Source organism: Orycteropus afer, unplaced genomic scaffold (genome assembly GCF_000298275.1).
Source record: "Orycteropus afer afer isolate SDZICR_OR568_19922 unplaced genomic scaffold, OryAfe1.0 scaffold00258, whole genome shotgun sequence".
In the NCBI taxonomy this organism is placed as follows: domain Eukaryota; kingdom Metazoa; phylum Chordata; class Mammalia; order Tubulidentata; family Orycteropodidae; genus Orycteropus; species Orycteropus afer.
Genome location: NW_006921845.1, coordinates 2,565,730 through 2,585,036, shown reverse-complemented (window position 1 = coordinate 2,585,036; position 19,307 = coordinate 2,565,730). Strand labels below are relative to the sequence as shown.

Genomic DNA, 19,307 nt, shown 5'->3' with positions numbered 1-19,307 from the left:
AAAAAAAAGAACAGAGCCTTTAGAGAATGGTATGACTTTATCAGTGAATGAATGAATGAATGATGGAGCAAGTGTCACAAAATGTTTAAAATTGGTGAATCTGGAAAGTATATTTGTAAGTTCTCTGTACTATTCTTGCAGTCTTTCTGTAAGTTAGGAATAATTTCAAGATAAAATGTTAAAAGGCCAATAGGATTTGGCATCTAACAGGTCATTGGTGGCCTGCATGGAGCAGTTTCCCATGGGTGGTGAGAACAAAGGCTGTCCTGCAGGGTGTGGAGGTCAAAGAGAAGCGGGGGAAGTGGAGCCATACTCTGGCTCTGAATAGAGAATCAAGGTGTCACTGAAGAATGGGATCAAGTGAGGCTTTCTTTTATCTTTTTTTATTCTTTTAATAAGAAAGTGTTAAACACATTTGCATGCTGAAGAAAATAAGAAAATAGAGATAGGGCAAGGAAGGAGAGGAAATATGCCAGAGACATTGTGCCTGAGCAGCTGACGACAAAATTGTCCTGAGGCAACTGAAGCCTGTGTACATTCACACTGTTGTTGTTATGTGCCGTTGAGTCGCACCCGACTCATAGTGACCCCTCCTTGGGTTTCCAAGGCAGTATCTCTATGGAAGTAGATTACCCAACCTTCCTTCCGAGGAGTGGCTGGTGGGTTTGAACCGCCAGCCTTCTGGTTAGCGGTCAGATGCCTTCAGCACTATGCTACCAGAGCTCCCACGTTCACACTACAACCATTGAAAGTTGGTGGCCACCATTACTACTTTTTATGGAACAGTCCTTTATACCTGCCTACAATCTTTACTGCAAGCCAAGCCATCCTTACTCAAGCTTGCCACATTGGTCTTACTGTCCTGGGTCATTCTGTGCTCTCCTGTGAGTCTTTGCAGCTGGTTTTCCACATCTCAGAACTGGATCCTTGATGTGCAGTGACCCTAGCAGAAGAAAGACTCTTTCCAGGCAAGGAGCATGTTGTCAATGGAAGAAAAAAAAAAAAAAGATTGGAACTTCCCCAATTAAGTAAGGATGAAATAGGATTTTCTTTCTTGTCTCTAAAATAATTCTTGATTTTCCAAACAAGAAAAATGTATGATAGTCTCTATATAGGACCTTCCATAATTAATGTCAAAGTCCTTGTAATCATATCCTGAAGAATTTTCCCACCTTTCCAAAGAGCTTTTTATCTGGTTTTGCCCCCAATGCTATCACTAGATCTATGCTTCCTTTATTCATATGACCACAGAGTCCTTCCTTACTGACACTGAAAATTCAAAAAACCAAGTCCACTGCCATCAAGTAAATTCTGACTCAAAATTAGAGAGTTATTGTGTTCTAAATTTTCTTGATATTACCATAGAATTTATAACTCAAGCTTAAAGTACTCATGTTTATTGTTACCAAACACAACAGAAACTTCTGTTGTCAGAGCTGATCTTGGAGCCCAGGCACAACTCTCAGGACTGAATCAGGGTAACTAAGAGCAAGAATGGCATTTGTTTTACAGCAGATGAAATTTTTGGTTGAGATCACAGCATGCATTCTCCCCTCTGCTTCTGCCTTCTGAGCAGAAAAGCAGTAAGAGGGAAATAGCCAGACACTCTCTTTCACAGGGTTGGGTCAGCTTTCCCTTAGAGGGCAGTGAGTATTAATAACTAAGGACAGGTCTTACTAAGAAACTATCATCCCAGCATTAGGCATCAGAATTCACCAGGCTCCAGTCACTGACCCCTGCTCTGTGATGTGAACACTGACTGCCATTAAGCAGTTACTCTGAGTGCATGTAGCATGTCCTGATTGCGAGTGTTGGTAACAAAAGAACCCCAGTGAGAGCGCAATGAAATAGAGGATTTCAGTGCTGATGGAGATTAAATAGCCTGAGAATGGCTTTGTATATTAACTTCAGGGAACTCAGGTCTTGGCACCTAAAGAGTGACACCTGATGCCTCAATTGTAGGGAAATAAATCTTTAGTAAAGCCCAGATCTCAAGTAGGCTGCATGGAAGGAGAATGAAATCACATCAAGCCCATAAATGTCTTCCTTTCTGGGACCTGAAATGCCATTCCTGGGCACTTGTGTTCGTGTGAATAGCAGATTTAACACTTGAGACAATTGAAGTTTCATAAAATGATGTCTTTGGCCCTGTTGACAAAGCACCCTGTGAAGAGAACTATTGTGATCTGAATTGTCATAATATGATTAAAATCAAGTAGTGACCAAAGATTTCAGACCTGGAACCCTAGGAAAGAAATATCTGATTAATTTTTCTCTTTTATTTTGGTGGGAATGAGGAGAGAACTAGGAAAAGTACAGTCAGATGGCAGCCAAAAAAGAGTTGCTGGTCACTTGTTTCTCAAGTGAGTAAAGGGCTGAGCAGTAACAGTAATGAGGAGAAAAAAAAGTTGACTTCAACTCACGGCAAATCCATGTGTCAGAGTATAACTGTGCTCAGTAGGGTTTTCAAGGCTGTGACTTTTGGAAGCAGATCACCAGGCCTTTCTTTTGAGGTGCCTCTGAGTGGGTCCAAACTGCCAACCTGTGAGTTAGTGATCAAGCACTTAACCATTTGTACCACCAGGGACTCCTGTGCAATTAAAGGCTGAACAAATATTGTAAAGAATAACATTATCAGCATCAATCAATATTTATAAATAATAGCCGGGACGGCTTTGCTGACCTTCATGAACAATGATGACAGCCATGAAAAGAACTGTTGTGGTTCATGAATACACCTACATGATTGTAAAACAGCAAGTTTCTTCTGGATCTGCCATAAGGAAGGGATGCTCTTGGGACTATGTTTTAGAGACTTCTTGCCACCTTTACCCCATGCAACTCAATATACTGCATGGAAGAAAGAACCTTTTCTTAACTGGAATGTAGAAAAGGAAGTTTCTTTCCATTATTTGGAACACTGCAGGTAAATATTTAAAATGTATTGGTGCTACTCAGAACCTGACCAATCCCTGGGAAAGCTCAAATCCTAAGGAGAACATACTCTAAATTTCAAATTAGAAGTCATTCTTACTTCAAAATCTGATATAAGAATATGTATACTAAAACTCACTGCCATAGAGTCAGATCTGACTCACAGCAACCCCTCCTTGGGTTTCCGAGGTGGTATCTCTAAGGAAGTAGATTGCCCAGTCTTTCTTCTGAGGAGTGGCTGGTGGATTTGAACCGCCAGCCTTCTGGTTAGCAGTCAAATGCCTTAGGCACTACACCACCAGAGCTCCCAAGAATATGTATACCATCTTTGAGTTAAAGGACCTCTGGTGGTGTAGTGGATAAGGCATTTGACTGCTAATTGAAAGGTCAACAGTTCAAATTCACAAGCCGCTCCACAGAAGGAATATGGGGCGATCTATGTCCGTAAAGATTTCCAGCCTCAGAAACCCAATGGGGGTCATTAGGAGTCAGAATTGACTCAATGGCAGTGAGTTACTACTGATTTAAATTTAACAATCCCCATCTTATTATAATAAGATTGTATTTGGAATAGAATGCTATTCAGTATTACACAGGAGTCGGACAAGTCTTAGTGATTGTATCAGAAAAGCCAAATAAAAGTCGTAGCCCTAATTTGATCATTCTTCATAGCAAGCAAAAACAAACAATTTGAGCAAAAACATGATTTATTTGCTTTAAGATTTTTCTCCTGAATAATCCAATTAACTTGCATTTTTTTATTAATGTTTCATAGACACAGGCCGTACAGATTATTTATACTTGTGTTCAGAAAGGGAGAAATACATTGAAGTCCTGTAACACCCTGATGCATATGGGCATCCTAACTGTTTTCAATAAGCATTTAATCGTTCTTTCCAAAGGCCTCTTAGCTCGTTTTTCACAACCTAATGAGTGCTTTATTCCTTGGAAAATATTTCTAAATGGCTACATAGACAATATAATTACATAGTGTATCTATTATGCCAGCAGTACATTTTGTTGTTACAAGACTTTGAAAAGCATAAAGACTATTGAAATATTTCCCCCAGATGCTTGATTGACTAAGTACAGGCTATATTAAGCAACAGAAGCAAAACAACCTTTTTGATTTCATAGATGTCCTATCACAACACTGACTTTTTTATAATCCTCCAAATAAAATCTAATTGTTTCATGTAGAGAAGAGGTCATTTCTAGCTTCTGACTTGAAAGAGTAAGAAGATCTGATCATCTGAACTATATTTCAAGCTAAACATCTACTTATTGGAGAAAGCAAATCATTGATGTTCTTTCCAGTTAAGATTATTTTAAAAAAAAAATTCATCTTAGTTAAAATAAGTTTGCATGTTTTAGGTAGGTTTACACTTTCTTCATATGTAGAAAAGTAAACCACCCTGTGCCGCATAATAGAACTCTTCATTTTCCCACTTTTAAAGTCAACTTCTTTTCCTTAAAATGAAGCCTGTTCTAAGCTATTTCTATCCAGGGTCATAATCTAAAGTTGCCAAGAGCTAATCACTCTCTATTGCCTAAGACTGGGAAAGGGACCTCTGTACTCTTATCTCTTTTCAGTTCCCTGGTCACAATCCCAGAAGTCTCAACCCCCAGTTTGAGAAACGCTCATTTGTGAACTGTGTGAAAACTGTTAATCTTCTGATTTTACATTAATCAAAAACATCTTTTCAGAATTACCAGGAACATTGGTCTCAATATGAAAACCCAAAATCAAGCAATGTGCCCAGACGTCAATCTTCTGAAGCAGCTGATGGCCAGCGACCTTCCAGAAGACCAGCCAAGCACACAATTCGAAAGCAGCATAAACACCAGAGTGGCGTGAAAGCTTTAATGACCAAAGAGCTAGTTGCCAGTCAAGGAAACCAGGATAATACGCCCAGACAGCAGCAAAACCAAAATCAGTTCATTGACGATTCAGTAGAGCAGGAATCAATTGTGCTTATGAATGCCCCTAACAATGATTTACAAGACTCAAGTGCACTTAGGAGCCAGAATCCCAAAGTAAACTCCAATAAATTTGCTCCACCAAAACAAGCTTTTGACAAGGTACCATATAAAAACTCTACTGGCTATTACTGGGTGAAGAATATTAATAAAGAAAGGGGACACAAAGTCCAAGAAGAGAAAGGATTTTCCTATCCACAGCTACATGCCAACGCTCTTTCCAATACGGACTTGAAATACGTTAATGAACTTTCTAAGAGACAAGTGCCTCTGAGCCAGAAAGACTCTCAGCCTGTTTATAACATAACCATTAATCGAGCATCTGAAAATAAGAAGCAACCCAAACAGATTTATACAGAGACAAAATATAAGAACATAGAAATGTTATGGTAAGAATTCCCTTTTCTCAAAGGGCTAGCACAAGTGGTTTTCTGCAGGAGAAATGGTAGGCTGTTGGTCAAACTGGAGAAGGAGAGTGGGAAAGAGAAGTGCTTAGGGATGGTCCGGTAAGAGGAAAAATTCACTGACCACCTCCCTTGGCTCTGACTCCTGCCTCAAACAATCCCCTTTTGATTTTTTTTTTCTCTTCCATGTATCCTCTACCTTTTCCTCCATAGTTACAACTAAAGTTGGAGAGAGGAGAATACCAGAGAGACCCAGTCAAAACAGATCAGTATATTTTGAGGACTGCAAGTAATGTTTGGAGGAAATAAGTTATCTCCAGTACTGTAATGGCTTTTCCTAAGAAAATAATCTAAAATACAGATAAATATGTATGCCCCTGAATAGCATCATTTACAAAAATGATCTGAAAGTCCAACACTAAGAAAATATTTATATAAATTATGATATTTAGTATCTTATAAGCATTAAAAATTATGGCATGAGGAAATATTTCTGTAAGAAAATAGTAGGGTACAGAATTACACCAAAGGGTCTCTGTCTGTCTGTCTCTCTCTCTCTCTCTCTCTCTGTGTGTGTCATTGCCGTAGAGTCATCTCCAACTCGTAGCAACCCCTCCTTGGGTTTCCAAGGCAGTAACTCTATGGAAGTAGATTGCCCAATCTTCCTTCCAAGGAGTGGCTGGTGAGTTTAAACCACCAGCCTTGTTAAAATGTGCACAAAGGAAGAAAAATACATAAAAATGTCAAGTGTTTATCTCTGGCAAGAGTAATTGGGATTGTTTTTAATTTTTTCCTACAATGTAGATATACTACTATAATCAAGAAAAGTTATTTTTAAAATCACTTCAGGAGACATTTAGTGATATCATTCAGTCAAACTATCATGTAAAATGTGCTAAACATAGTACTAAAATTCTATAGAAGAAACATCAAAAGCATAATGCATGGGAACCTTCAAGAAGTATACTTTCATGGTAAGGGAGGCAATTTTACACATATGAATTGATCAGGAGACATTTAAGTGCTAGATTTGGTGATATGGAATGTACATTTAATTAAATTCAGAGTTACTTCCTAGAAGAGAGTGATAGATAGCAACCACACTTGTCTTTTTTCCTGATTTTAGAGGGATTGCTTCATAACATTTTTACCATTAAAAATCATACTTGGTGGATTGGGAGATAGATAGGAAATTCTCTCCTATTGCTTTTTGCAAAGACTTTTTTTTTTGTTTTGTCTTGTTTATAAATTATAAATGGGAATTGGATTTCATCAAAAACTTTTTCTGTATTAATTAAGTTTTTTTTTTTTTTTACTTAGTGCTTTGATGTGATAAAATACATTAACAGATTTTCTACTGTTACTCCATGTTTTTATTCCTAGGATTAACCTGCTTGCCATACTGTATTTTTTATAAATTGTGTTATTTGATTTGTTAACACTTTGTTTAAGATTTTACTTCCCAAGTGCAAAAGTGAGATTGGCCTATAATTGTCCTATCGACTACTGGGAGCTCTGGTAGTGTAGTGCCTAAGGCACTTGACTGCTAACCAGAAGGCTGGCAGTTGAAACCTACTAGCCACTCCTCCGAAGGAAGGTTGGGTCCAAGTCGACAGCACATAACAACAACAACAACTACTACTGGCTTTGTCTAGATGTGTTAGAAAGCTGATAGTAGCTTTATAAAATGATTTAGGGCCTTATTCTTCTTTTTATATCCTCTGAGACACTTCATATACAATTGGAATTACCTGTTACTTGAAGGTTTGATAGAATTTTCCTGTAAAACATTGGGTCATGTGTGTTTTTTGTTTTGCTTTATTTTTGTTGTTTGTGGGTAGATTTTCAATGATCCAGTTACTATAATGCTTATATGTCTTTACAGAGTTTCTATTTCCTCTCATGTCATTTTGATAAATTACATTTTTCTAGAAAAATAGTTGTTTATTTTTACTAAGTTTCTTAATTTGTTGTCATAAACTTTTCATAGTATACTTATTACTTAACCTCTACTATATCTGTAGTTATATCCTTCTTTCTATTATTTTTCTCATTTTTAATTATTTTTTTGTTTTATTAAGATAATGAATGCAACAGATTAAAAAGTCAGATAACACAAGGCACAGTTCTTCCTCTTCCTCCTCATTCTCCCCAGTTGTCCTCTCTACACTGCTGTGATAATTGCATTTGTATAATAATGAAAATACTAAACATCAGCAACCCCTATAAGACTCTTACTGTTTTCCTCTGGCATTTGCACATGTCAATAATTCTCAGTTAAATTTATTTACTGCTATATTTTCTTGACCAATTTTAGATATTTCTATTGACTTCCTATTCTAGTAGATGAGGATGTAGCTGTCTTACATCACCATCACATTTGTTTTCCCTCACCCATACTCCAAAAATAGTTATGTTACAACTTTTGTTGTTAGGTACCATTGAGTCATCTCCAACTTATAGTAACCTCATATATGCAGAAAGAAACACTACCAAGTCCTATGCCAGCCCCATGATCTTTGCTATACCCAAGCCCATTGTTGCAGCCACTGTGTCAATCAATCTCATTGAGGGCCTTCCCCTTTTTCATTGTCCCTCCACTTTGCCAAGCATGATATCCTTCTCCAGGGAATGGTGCCTTCTTACAACATGACCAAAGTAGGTGAGACAAAGTCTGGCCATTCTCGCTACCAAGGAGCATTCTGGCTGCACTTCTTCCAGGACAGATTGGTTAGTTCTTTTAGCAGTCCATGGTACTTCCAGCATTCTTTACCAACACCACAACTCAAAAGCATTGACTCTTCTTCGGTCTTCCTTATTCATTGTCCAGCTCTCACATGCATATAAGGTGACTGAAAATACCATGTCTTGTGACAAGCACACCTTAGTCTTCAAGAAAACGTCTGCTCTTCAGCACTTGAAAGAGGTCCTTTGCAGCAGATTTTCTCAATGCTATATGATGTCTGATATCTTGACTGCTGCTTCCATTGGTGTTGACTGTAGAAGCAAGTAGTATGAAGTCTTTGACAACTTCAATCTTTTCTCCATTTATCATGATGCTGCTTATTTGCCCCCTTGTGAGGAATTTTGTTTTCTTTATATTGAGATGTAATCCATACTGCAGACTGTAGTCTTCAGTCTTCATCAGTAAGTATTTCAAGTCATCCTCATTTTCAGTGAGCAAAGTTGTGTTGTCTGCATAACGTAGGTTTTTAATGAGTCTTCCTCCAATCCTGATGCCACATTCTTCTTCATATAGTTCAGCTTCTCAGATTATTTGTTCAGCATACAGTTTGAATAAGTATGGTGAAAGGATATAACCCTGACACACTCCCTTCTTGATTTTAAACCATGCAGTGTACCCTTGTTCTGTTTGAATGACAGTCTCCTGGTCTATGTACAAGTTCCTCATGAGCACAAGCAAGTGTTCTGGAATTCCCATTCTTCTCAATGTTATCCATAATTTGTTATGATTTACACAATTGAATGCTTTTGCATAGTCAATAAAACACAAGTAAACATCTTTCTGGTATTCTTTGCTTTCAGCCAAGATCCATCTGACATCAGCAATGATATCCTTTGTTTCACGTCCTCTTCTGAATCCAGCTTGCATTTCTGGAAGTTCTCTGTCAATATACTGCTATAACCATTTTTTAATTATCTTCAGTTAGATTTTCCTTGCATGTGATATTAATGATATTGTTCAATAATTTCCACATTCTGTGGGATCACCTTTCTTTGGAATAGGTACAAATATGAGTCTTTTGCAGTCAGTTGGCCAGGTAATTGTCTTCCAAATCTCTTGGCATAGCCTCAGGTGAGTGCCTCCAGTGTGGCATCCGTTTGTTGAAACATCTCAATGGTATCCCTTCAATTTTTGGAGCTTTGTTTTTCGCCACTTCCCTCAGTGCAGCTTGGAACTTTTCCTTCAATACAATTGATTCTTGATCATATGCCACCTCCTGAAATGGATGAAGCTCGACCAGGTCTTTTTGGTACATTGACTCTGTGTATTCCTTCCATCTTCCTTCGATGTTTCCTGCATCATTCAATATATTGCCCATAGAATCTTTCAGTACTGCAACTCAAGGCTTAAATTCCCTTTTCAGTTCTTTCAGATTGAGAAATGCCAAGCATGTTCTTCTCTTTTGGTTTTCTAACTCCATGTCTTTGCACATTTCATTATAGTAATTGACTTTGTCTTCTCAAGCTGCTCTTTGAAATCTTCTGTTTAGCTCTTTTATTTTGTCATTGCTTCCATTTGCTTTATCTACTCTCAGTTCATGGGCAAGTTTCAGAGTCTCTTCCAATATCCATTTTGGTCTTTTCTTCCTTTCCTGTCTTTTTAATGACCTTTTGCTTTCTTCATGGATGATGTTCTTGATGTCATCCCACAATTCCTTTGGTTTTTGGTCAATGCTGTTCAATGAATCAAATCTGTTCTTTAAATGGTCTCTAAATTCAGAAGGTATGTAATCAAGGTCATATTTTGGCACTCATGGACTTGTTTTAATTGTCTTCAACTTCAAGTTGAACTTGCATATGAGCAGTTGATGGTCTGTTCCACAGTCAGCTCCTGGTCTTGTTTTGGCTGAAGATAGGGAGCTTCTCCGTTGCCTCTAGCCAGAGATGTAGTCAATCTGATTCCTGTGTACTCCATCTGGTGAAGTCCATGTGGATAGCCACTGTTTGTGTTGTTGAAAAAAGGTATTTGCAATGGATAAGTCTTTGGTCTTACAAAATTCTATCATGTGATCTCCAGCATTATTTCTATCTCCAAAGCCAAATTTTCCAACTATTGGGGATTCTTTGTTTCCAACTTTTGCATTCCAGTCACCAGTGATAATGAGCACATCTTGATTGCATGTTTGGTCAATTTCAGACTGCAGAAATTGGTAAAAGTCTTCAATTTTCTCATCTTTAGCTTTGGTGGTTGGTGCATAAATTTGAATAATAGTAGTATTAACTGGTTTTCCTTCTATGCATATGAATATTATTCTATTACTGACAGCATTGTACTTCAGGATAGATCTTAAAACATTCTTTGTGATGATGAATGCCATTCTTCCTCAATTTGTCATTTCCGGTATAGTAGATCATATGGTTATCTGATTCAAAATGGCCGAAACTGGTCCATTTCAGCTAACTAATGCCTAGGATATCAATCTTTATGCATTCCATTTCAGTTTTGACAACTTTCAATTTTCCTAGATTCATACTTCATTCGTACATTCCATGTTCCAATTATCAATGGATGTTTGCAGCTGTTTCTTACGTTGAGTTGTGCTACTTCAGCAAATGGAGGTGCCAAAAGCTCTACTTTATCCATATTATTAAAGTAGGCTCTACTCTGATGAGGTAGTTCTTCCCCAGTAATATTTTGCATGCCTTCTGATCTGAGGGGCTCATCTTCTAGCACTGTATCGGACGATGTTTCAGGGCTATTCATAAAAGTTTCCAGTAATATATCAGACAGTATTTCACTAATAGTCATAAAGTTTTCACTGGCCAATTCTTTGAGAAGTGGATGGCCTCTTCATTCTTCCAAGTCTGTCTCAGTCTGGAAGCTCCACTGAAACCAGCCCACCATGGGGATCCCTGCTGTCACAGCCTCCAGCCTCATGGCAACATGCAAGCCACCATAGTATGACAAACCAACAGACAACTTCATCTCCCTTAGCTGTTACAACTTCTCCACTCACTTCCTGGACTACCCCCTACCTGTTCCTGCCATCCCTGTCTGCCACTGTTGCCTGCTCCCTAGGGACTGTCCCCCACCTGCCTTACCTGTTCTGGCCACCAGAACTTTACAACTTTTGGTTAAGCCAGTATTCAGTATTTTCATTATTATGCTAATGTAGCTATTATTCACAGTCTAGCATTGAAGGTATTATAATTATGTTTCCTTTTTAATTTTTTCCAGAAGCCAATAAATAATTACCTTGAGTTTTCTTTTGCTTAAATTTCCTTGTATATTGCTAATTCTTCTCACACTTTCCAATAAGAATTCCAAGTGTCTTCCTTCTGATGTGACTTCCCTTTTCGGATCTCATGTTTTCCTTATTTTGCTTGAGCACATCTTCCAGTACTTTCTGCAGATTAAAAACATGATGTAATAGGAGAGAGATGGTGGAAAGTTCACATCATGCCTTTGTCTTGGCCTCACTTCCTTTCTAGACTATTTCCTCCTGACTAGTGTTCATTTCATCATGGAGATTCCCTTTGCCTTTCTACTTCATTGAACCTCCTGTTTTCTAACTCCCCTCTCTTTCTCTTTCTTAGTTTCCATTGCTTATAAGGAAAATGTTTTGAGACCTTGCATGACTGAAATCATTATGCTTTCACTCCCTTTTAAAAAAATATATTTTATTATTGTTGTTGAAAATATACACAGCAGAACATAGACCAATTCAATAGTTTGCTTCCTTATTATTGTATAGAGTCAATGTGGTTTTAATTTACCCAGTTATTTATTAATTTCTGTGCTCACATTTTTTCTTCCATCTTACTCATTTTCCCTGAAGTATATCTTTTAGAAGTTCTTTCAGCAAGTGTTGTACTGAAAAATTTATCTAAAAATTCCTTTATTTTATTCTTTATCTTGAATTATAATTTAACCTAGTGAAGAATTAAACTTTTTGAAAACATTATTGTTCCATCTCCTAGCTTCTATGTTGCTTTGAAATGTCTTTTGTTATTATAATTGCCATTCTTTTTGTTTTTCTTTTTTCTGTTGTTAGTTTTAAGGTTTCTTCTTTGTTTTTTTTTGTGTTCTGAAGTTTCATTGTGCTATATCTAGGTATGAAATTTTTATTCCTGCTTCAGGCTCTTCAGTGATTTTTCTAAATCTGAGGATTTATCTCTTTCATCAATTCTCAGAAATTAATATCAATTTTCCTTTGAATATTGTATCTCACAAATTTGCTCTATTTTCTTCTTTGGGAGCTCCAAATAGATATATATTGTTGTTGTTATATGCCGTTGAGTCAGCCCCAACTCATAGCGACCCCTCCTTGGGTTTCCGAGGCAGTATCACTACGGAAGTAGGATTGCCCAACCTTCCTTCCGAGGAGTGGCTAGTGGGTTTGAATTGCCAGCCTTCCGGTGAGCAGTCAAGTGCCTTAGGCACTATACTAATGGTTCAAACCCACCAGCCACTCTGCAGAAGAAAGGTGAGGCAATCTGCTTCTATAAAGAATTACAGCCTTGGAAACCCAATGGGGGTACTATAAGCCAGAATCAACTGGATGGCAGGGAATTTGGTTAGATGTATATTAGATTCTCTTATATTAGACCTCGGGAGCTCAGGTGGAGTAGTTCCTAAGGCATTTGACTGCTAACCAGAAGGCTGGTGGTTCAAACCCACCAGCCACTCCTCGAAAGGAAGACTGGACAATTTACTTCCATAGAGATACTGCCTCGGAAACCCAAGGAAGGATTGCTATGAGTTGGATTCGACTTGACGTCAATGAGCGTGGTTTTGTTTGGTTTTTATACTAGATCTCATGTCTCTTTAACTCTATTTCTTATTTTCCATCTTTTATCTCTCTGTACTTCTTTCAGAAAAATTTCCTCAGATATGATTTCCACTGCAATAACTCTCTCTTCAGCAATGTCCAAAATGCTCCATAATGTCTCTGTTGATTTTTAAATCCCAGTGATTTTATTTTTCATGTCTACACATTCTATTTAGTTCTGATTAAAACTGCCCTCTTGTTTGTTCAAAATATCTCTTTTTCAAAACATGTGTCTTCAAAATATAATTCTTAGTTTTGGTTTCTTCTTTCATGTTTTCAATCAGTTAAAACATTTTATAAATGACATCTAATATTCGCTAATCTGAAGTTCTTAGAAGTCCACTGCTGCTGCTGGTGGTGTGTATATGTACATGTCTGCTGACTCTCACACTTGGTAGATTTTTTTTTTTTTTCTTTTTTTTTTTTTGGATTGTGACATTATGTTTAACCATCTTACCTGTGGAAACCTAGCCAGGCTTGGCTGGGAATGTATCCCTCCAGAGAAGTTTTATATTTATTTCTGCTGGATACTACAGGAAGATGGGGCAATCTACTTCCATAGTAGTACTGCCTCGGAAACCCAAGGAGGGGTTGCTATGAGTCGGGTCTGACTTGACGGCACATAACAACAACAACAACAACCACAGAGATATCCCTCATCCCAAACCATTTTTACATAAATTTCTTGGTGTTGGATGTCCATGATAATATGAGCAAGGTAAATTTGAATTCCAAATATTGTCCCATAGAAATTCACAAGATTTTTTTCTTATTTAGAGTACAGACTAGATAGGCTAGATAGGCTTCCATTGTTGTTTCCCAAGGCTGGTGAATTTTGTTTTGTTTTGTTTTTCAACTAATCCACCTTTTTACTGAGGATATAGCCATTTAAGGGTTATAGCCTTTATGCAGGCATCTCAGTCCTGATTCCCTCCCTCACATGTGACCAAGGTCTCACATCTCCTGTACCATGTTAAATGTTAAAACTGATGCTCTTAGATTACCAAGACCCAACATCTCCATAAAGAAAGCCACAACTTCAACTTATACAATTTCTGCTTTGGTGTTACTAACCCTTTTTGTTTTCGGTCTTTGGAGATTCCTTGCCTTTCTTATAAATTCAACTATGTATTTAATAATTTAATTTCTATATATTTTCTTATACAAAGTTTTTAACTTTTCAGAAGTTTCTTCTATTCTGAATGCACTAAATAAAACAGGCTGAGAAATAAAAAAGAGGATTTTAAGATAAGAAACTGATGTCTTCATGAAAAGATTAAACTAGACATCATTTACTGGACTTGAGAAGTGATAAATACATCAAATTAATGGTTTATAATGGCTTTTATATTATAGAGGTCTTATGTATCCAGGTTTTGTTAACTAGTTTGTGCTTTTGTTTCCATCAAGGAAATTCCATTCTTCCTCTGACAGCCAACCTGTTAGAGCTTCTCCAGATGCTCAGCTCACTCAGATAATGGATCAGCATCAGCAAGCCCTAATGCAGCTGACTGAGGTGCAGCCCAATGGAGGGGCCTTACACAGCATCACATTTCCACCCATAATGTCAAGGGTAGAAAGTGAATCCCAACTCAGTTCAGAAAGAAGCCAGAGAAACCAAATGAAAATTAGTCGTAGCAATTCCGAAGGTTATCTGTTTCAACTGGAAAAAGGAAAAAGACACAGGAAAAGAAGCAGCATTAAGGTAATATAAACATCATGTTACCAAATAAACTTTTTTTAAAATTTTATTGTCGCAAAAATGAAAAAAAAAAAACAGATTTGCCAATTTAACATTTTTCACGTGTACAATTCAGTAAGCCCAATTATGTAAATCATGTGGTGTAACCATCACCAGTATCCATTGCCAAATTTTCCATCCCCATAAACAAAACACTATGGTACCTCAACAATGATACTGCCCTTCCCCTACTAACCACTATTAAACTTTAATCTTTAAACCTTTGCCTATTCAAGGGAATTCATATTAGTAAATTCATACAATATTTATTCTCTCATGTTTGACTAATTTTACTCAGCATGTTTTTAAAGTTCATGCATGGTGTGACATGTATCAGGACTTCATCTCTCTTTATGATTAATATGCCATTGTATGTATATACCAAATTGTATGTGTGTGTGTGTGTTTGTGAATATTTATTGGGATATCCAAGTTGACGCATAAAATTATGTATCATAAAGAGATTAACATGTTTTGTTTATCCATTCATCTGTTGATAGGAATTTAGGTTGTTTCCATCTTTTGGCTACTGTGAATAGTCCTGCAATAAATACTGATATACAAATATCTTTGCATTGCTGCTTTCATATCTCGTGGGTATGTACCTAAGTCTGGAATTGCTGGATCATATGGTAGTTTTGTATTTAAATTTTTTAGGAACTTCCATACCATTTCAAGAGTGGCTATCCCATTTTGCATTCCTACCAGCAAGAGATGCTAGTAGTCTCCACATCTTTGCCAGTAGTTTTTATTTTCCATTTTTTAATCTTAGCTATGATTGGAGTGAAGTGGTATCTCATTGTGGTTTTGATTTGTACTCCCTAGTGTCTATTGGGGGTAGCTCTGGTGGCGTAGTGCCTGACGCATTTGACTGCTAACCAGAAGGCAGGTGGTTCAAATCCACCAGCCACTCCTTGGAAGGAAGATGGGGCAATCTACTTCTATAGAAATACCATCTCAGAAACCCAAGGCGGGACTATGAGTCTAATCGAATCAACAGCAGTGAGTTAATGGCTAGTGGTCTGGTGGCATAGTGGGTAAGGTATTTGGTTGCTAACCAGAAGGTCAGAAATTCAAACCCACCAGCTGTTCTGTGGGAAGAAGATGAGGCAATCTACTTCCATAAAGATTTACAGTCTTGGAAACCTAATGGAGGTTACTATAAGTCAGAATTGACTCATTGACAGTGGGTTTGGTTTGTTTTTTTGGAATGGCTATTGGTGTTGAGCATCTTTTCATGTTTGTTGGCCATTTTTATACCCTCTTTGGTGAAATGTCTATTTAGCTCCTTTACCCATTTTTCATTTGGCCTTTTCCTTAAGCTGTTCTTTATATATTCTGGATATCAGACCCTTATCTCCTTATCAGATATATGGGTCCCTAAAATTTTTTCCCATTCTGTGGGCTCTCACTTCACTTTGTTAATAAAGTCCTTTTACCAAATAACCTTTTAATTTTGATAATACAAATGGGGCTTGATATTTATAGCCCTTGTTTACAACCCTGGAATAGGAATGGTCATTTCTGAACTGCCTCCATTGCTGGATGGCCTGGAGTCTTGAGGAGTTAGTTTCTTTACTATAGCCCCCACTACTCTTTGGAATTTCCTTCCTCTTTCTCCTGGAAGTTATTGCTACCAGAGATACCTATTTCCTTCCACTTTCTTTTTGCTTCATCTAAGGGGTCTCCATTTACAGATAGGAAGTAGTCCTCCTTCTGGCCCCAGCTTAACCATCACTTCCTCAGAGAAGGCCACTACACCCTCCGCCCTGATTCCTAGTCTAGGTTGTCTCTAAGAACATCTCATAGCTGAAAGGATGAGAAAATAGAGTTAAATGAATGAAAGCCCCTGTTGCCACTGTATTTTTCCTACAATATACCACTGTCCCACCCCCTAGCTTTTTTTTCCAGTTGCTGTGAGTTGATTCAGACTCATGGCAACTCTGTGTGCATCAGAGTAGAAATGTGCTCCACAATGGGTTTTCCTGGGTTTTCAATGGCTGATTTTTCAGAAGTAGATCTCTAGTCCTTTATTCGTAGGTGACTCTGAGTAGACTCAAACTTCCAACTTCTTGGTTAGCTTCTAAGTGTGCCAACCATTTGCACCACCCAAGGACTCCCTTGTTGTTGTTGTTATTGTTATCATCAAGACCATTTTCAACTCATAGCAGCCCCATGTGACAGAGCGAAACTGCCTCCATGGAGTTTTCTCTTCTGTAACCTTTATGGGAGCAGATCATGAGGTCTTACTCCTGTGGAGCTACTGAGCAAATTCTAACTGCCAACCTTTCTTTTCTTTTTTGTTACCAGCCAAGTACTTACCTGTTGTGCTGCCAGGACTTCTAGGAACTCCCCTACCCCCAAGAGAACTCTTCTTGGTCCTAATCCTACCTCAGCTTCTGCAGTAAAATAACCAGGATAGTTAATACTCAGTTTCCCTCTGAAATGTTGTCTAATCATCACTGAGTTCTTCATCTACTATAATATTCACCATTACTACATTCACCCGTGTGCCTTTAAATCTTTTCATATAGGGAGTATATGGTTAAATAAGGAAAATTGGAGGTCTTGAAGTAGAAGGTTTTCAGGGAAGATATGAAGAATCCGAGAAAGAAGTGTTTTTATGTAGTGTATATTTCTCCACTGTTACAAGCAATAAAAACCCCTCAGGAAAGATCACTTGCTTCTTGTGTCAAAGAGTAAGGACAAAGCTGCAAACTACATTCTGATTTACAGTGCTCTAGGAAAAGATCTGGTTGGAAATCCTGTAATGAGCTGGTTACCTAGGAACAGATTCTGAAATGGAGATTTGCATGCAAGAGGTTGATTGGCAGGTGCCCTCAAGAACAACCCCTGTGAGGGAGTGATGTAAGCAACACTGGAGAGAAGTAGTTGAGCTACTTGATGAGGCTAGAACAGAAACCTCAGTGACTCCCAAGGGGGTTCTAAAGTTGGGATGGCTCTTCAAAGGCAAGGGACCTGGGCTTTTGTTTGACTAGATACTGGTTACTAGCTGCCTCTGGAAAGAGGTTGTAACTTTGAGCAAAGCAGTTCCATTTGGTTCAGAGCAGTTCTGGAATGGGAGGGGGACTTAACTGTGAGCCATCAGCAGACAACCCTCCTGGCAGCTGGGGAAATGAGTGCCTCAGTCCAGAAGGGCATCCACTGTAAGGCAGCTATTGGGAATTAAGTAGCTTGTTCCTCAGCTCAATTCAACATTATGTTTGTTGAATTGCTAACAAGAACTATCATAGGTGTTGGGATTGAAAGATGAATGAACCATGAACATTCCCCAGGAAAAGTTTATTACAAAATGGCACTGGGGGAGATGACATATAAATAGCTTCAGTATAATATTGTAAACAAAGAAAACAAAAGGAGGGATATGTAGGGAGTACAGAGGAACACAAAAGAAGACCCCTAATATAGCCTGGGGGTTCAAGCAAATATCTGGATATAAAATTTGAATTGAGTCTTGAAGGATAATCAAGAGTTAGCAATAGAAAGATGAAAGGGCATTGCCAGCAGAGCAACCAGCATGAACAAGTGCTCTGGAGCTTAAGACAACCTGGGGTGTGCTGGGAATTTACACACATCTCAGGTTGCTGTAACTGAAACTGAGAGGCAGGGAGTGTCGGAGATGCAGGGGAAGAGGCAGTGAGGGCCTCTTTTCCCCAGGTCCTGTTCACCATTCTAAGAAAGGCTTTATGCTATTTTGTTGTTGTTTGGTGCCATCAAGTTGGCTCCAACTCAGTTGCAACCCTGCATACAACAGAACGAAACACTGCCCAGTCCCGTGGATACTGCATGGTTTAAAATCAGGAAGGGAGTGTGTCAGCGTTGTATCCTTTTACCATACTTACTCAATCTGTATGCTGAGCAAATAATCCAAGAAGCTGGAGTATATGAAGAACGTGACACCAGGATTGGAGGAAGACTTATTAACAACCTGCAATATGCAGACGACACAACTTTGCTTGCTGAAAGTAAGGATGACTTGAAGTACTTATTGATGAAGGTTAACGACTACAGTCTCCAGTATGGATTACACCTCAACATAGAATACAAAAATCCTTACAACTGGACCAATAAGCAACATCCCGATAAATGAAGAAAAGATTGAAGTTGTCAAAGATTTCATATTATTTGGTTCCACAATCAACACCAGTGGAAGCAGTGGTCAAGACATCAGATGACATATTGCACTGGGCAAATCTGCTGCAAAAGACCTCTTTAAAGTGCTGAAGAGCAAAGATGTCTCTTTGAAGATTAAAGTGTACCCTATCCAAGCCATGGTATTTTTAGTCACCTCATATGCATGTGAGAGCTGGACAATGAATAAGGAAGACCAAAGAAGAGTTGATGCTTTTGAGTTGTGATATTGGCAGAGGATACCGAAAGTACCATGCACTTGGCAAAAGAACTAATAAATCTGTCCTGGAAGAAGTGTAGCCAAATGCTTCTTGGAAGCAAGAATGGCCAGACTTCATCTGACCTACTTTGGTCACATTGTCAGAAGGGACCATTCCCTGGAGAAGGATATCATGCTTTATGCTATAGGCCAGGGAAAACCAAAGAATTTTAAACATGGTTAGCTTGTATTTTGGCAAGACTGCTCTGGCTACAGTGTTCATTGCAGATGTAAGGCATTCAAGGAAGTTGTTGTTGTTGTTGTTGTGTGCCGTCGAGTCAAACCCGACTCATAGCGACCCCTCCTTGGGTTTCCGAGGC

General features: G+C 38.3%; 1 protein-coding gene across 1 annotated transcript in view; it reads left to right on the top strand.

Moving 5' to 3' along the window:
• JHY (junctional cadherin complex regulator) overlaps positions 1 to 19,307 on the top strand; it is an 87,691-nt gene that overhangs the window by 58,471 nt on the left and 9,913 nt on the right. Inside the window, exons 4-5 of the mRNA XM_007949947.1 lie at positions 4,642 to 5,303; positions 14,246 to 14,540. Coding sequence (XP_007948138.1) covers positions 4,642 to 5,303; positions 14,246 to 14,540 — 957 coding nt within the window. The remainder of the gene's footprint in view (positions 1 to 4,641; positions 5,304 to 14,245; positions 14,541 to 19,307) is intronic.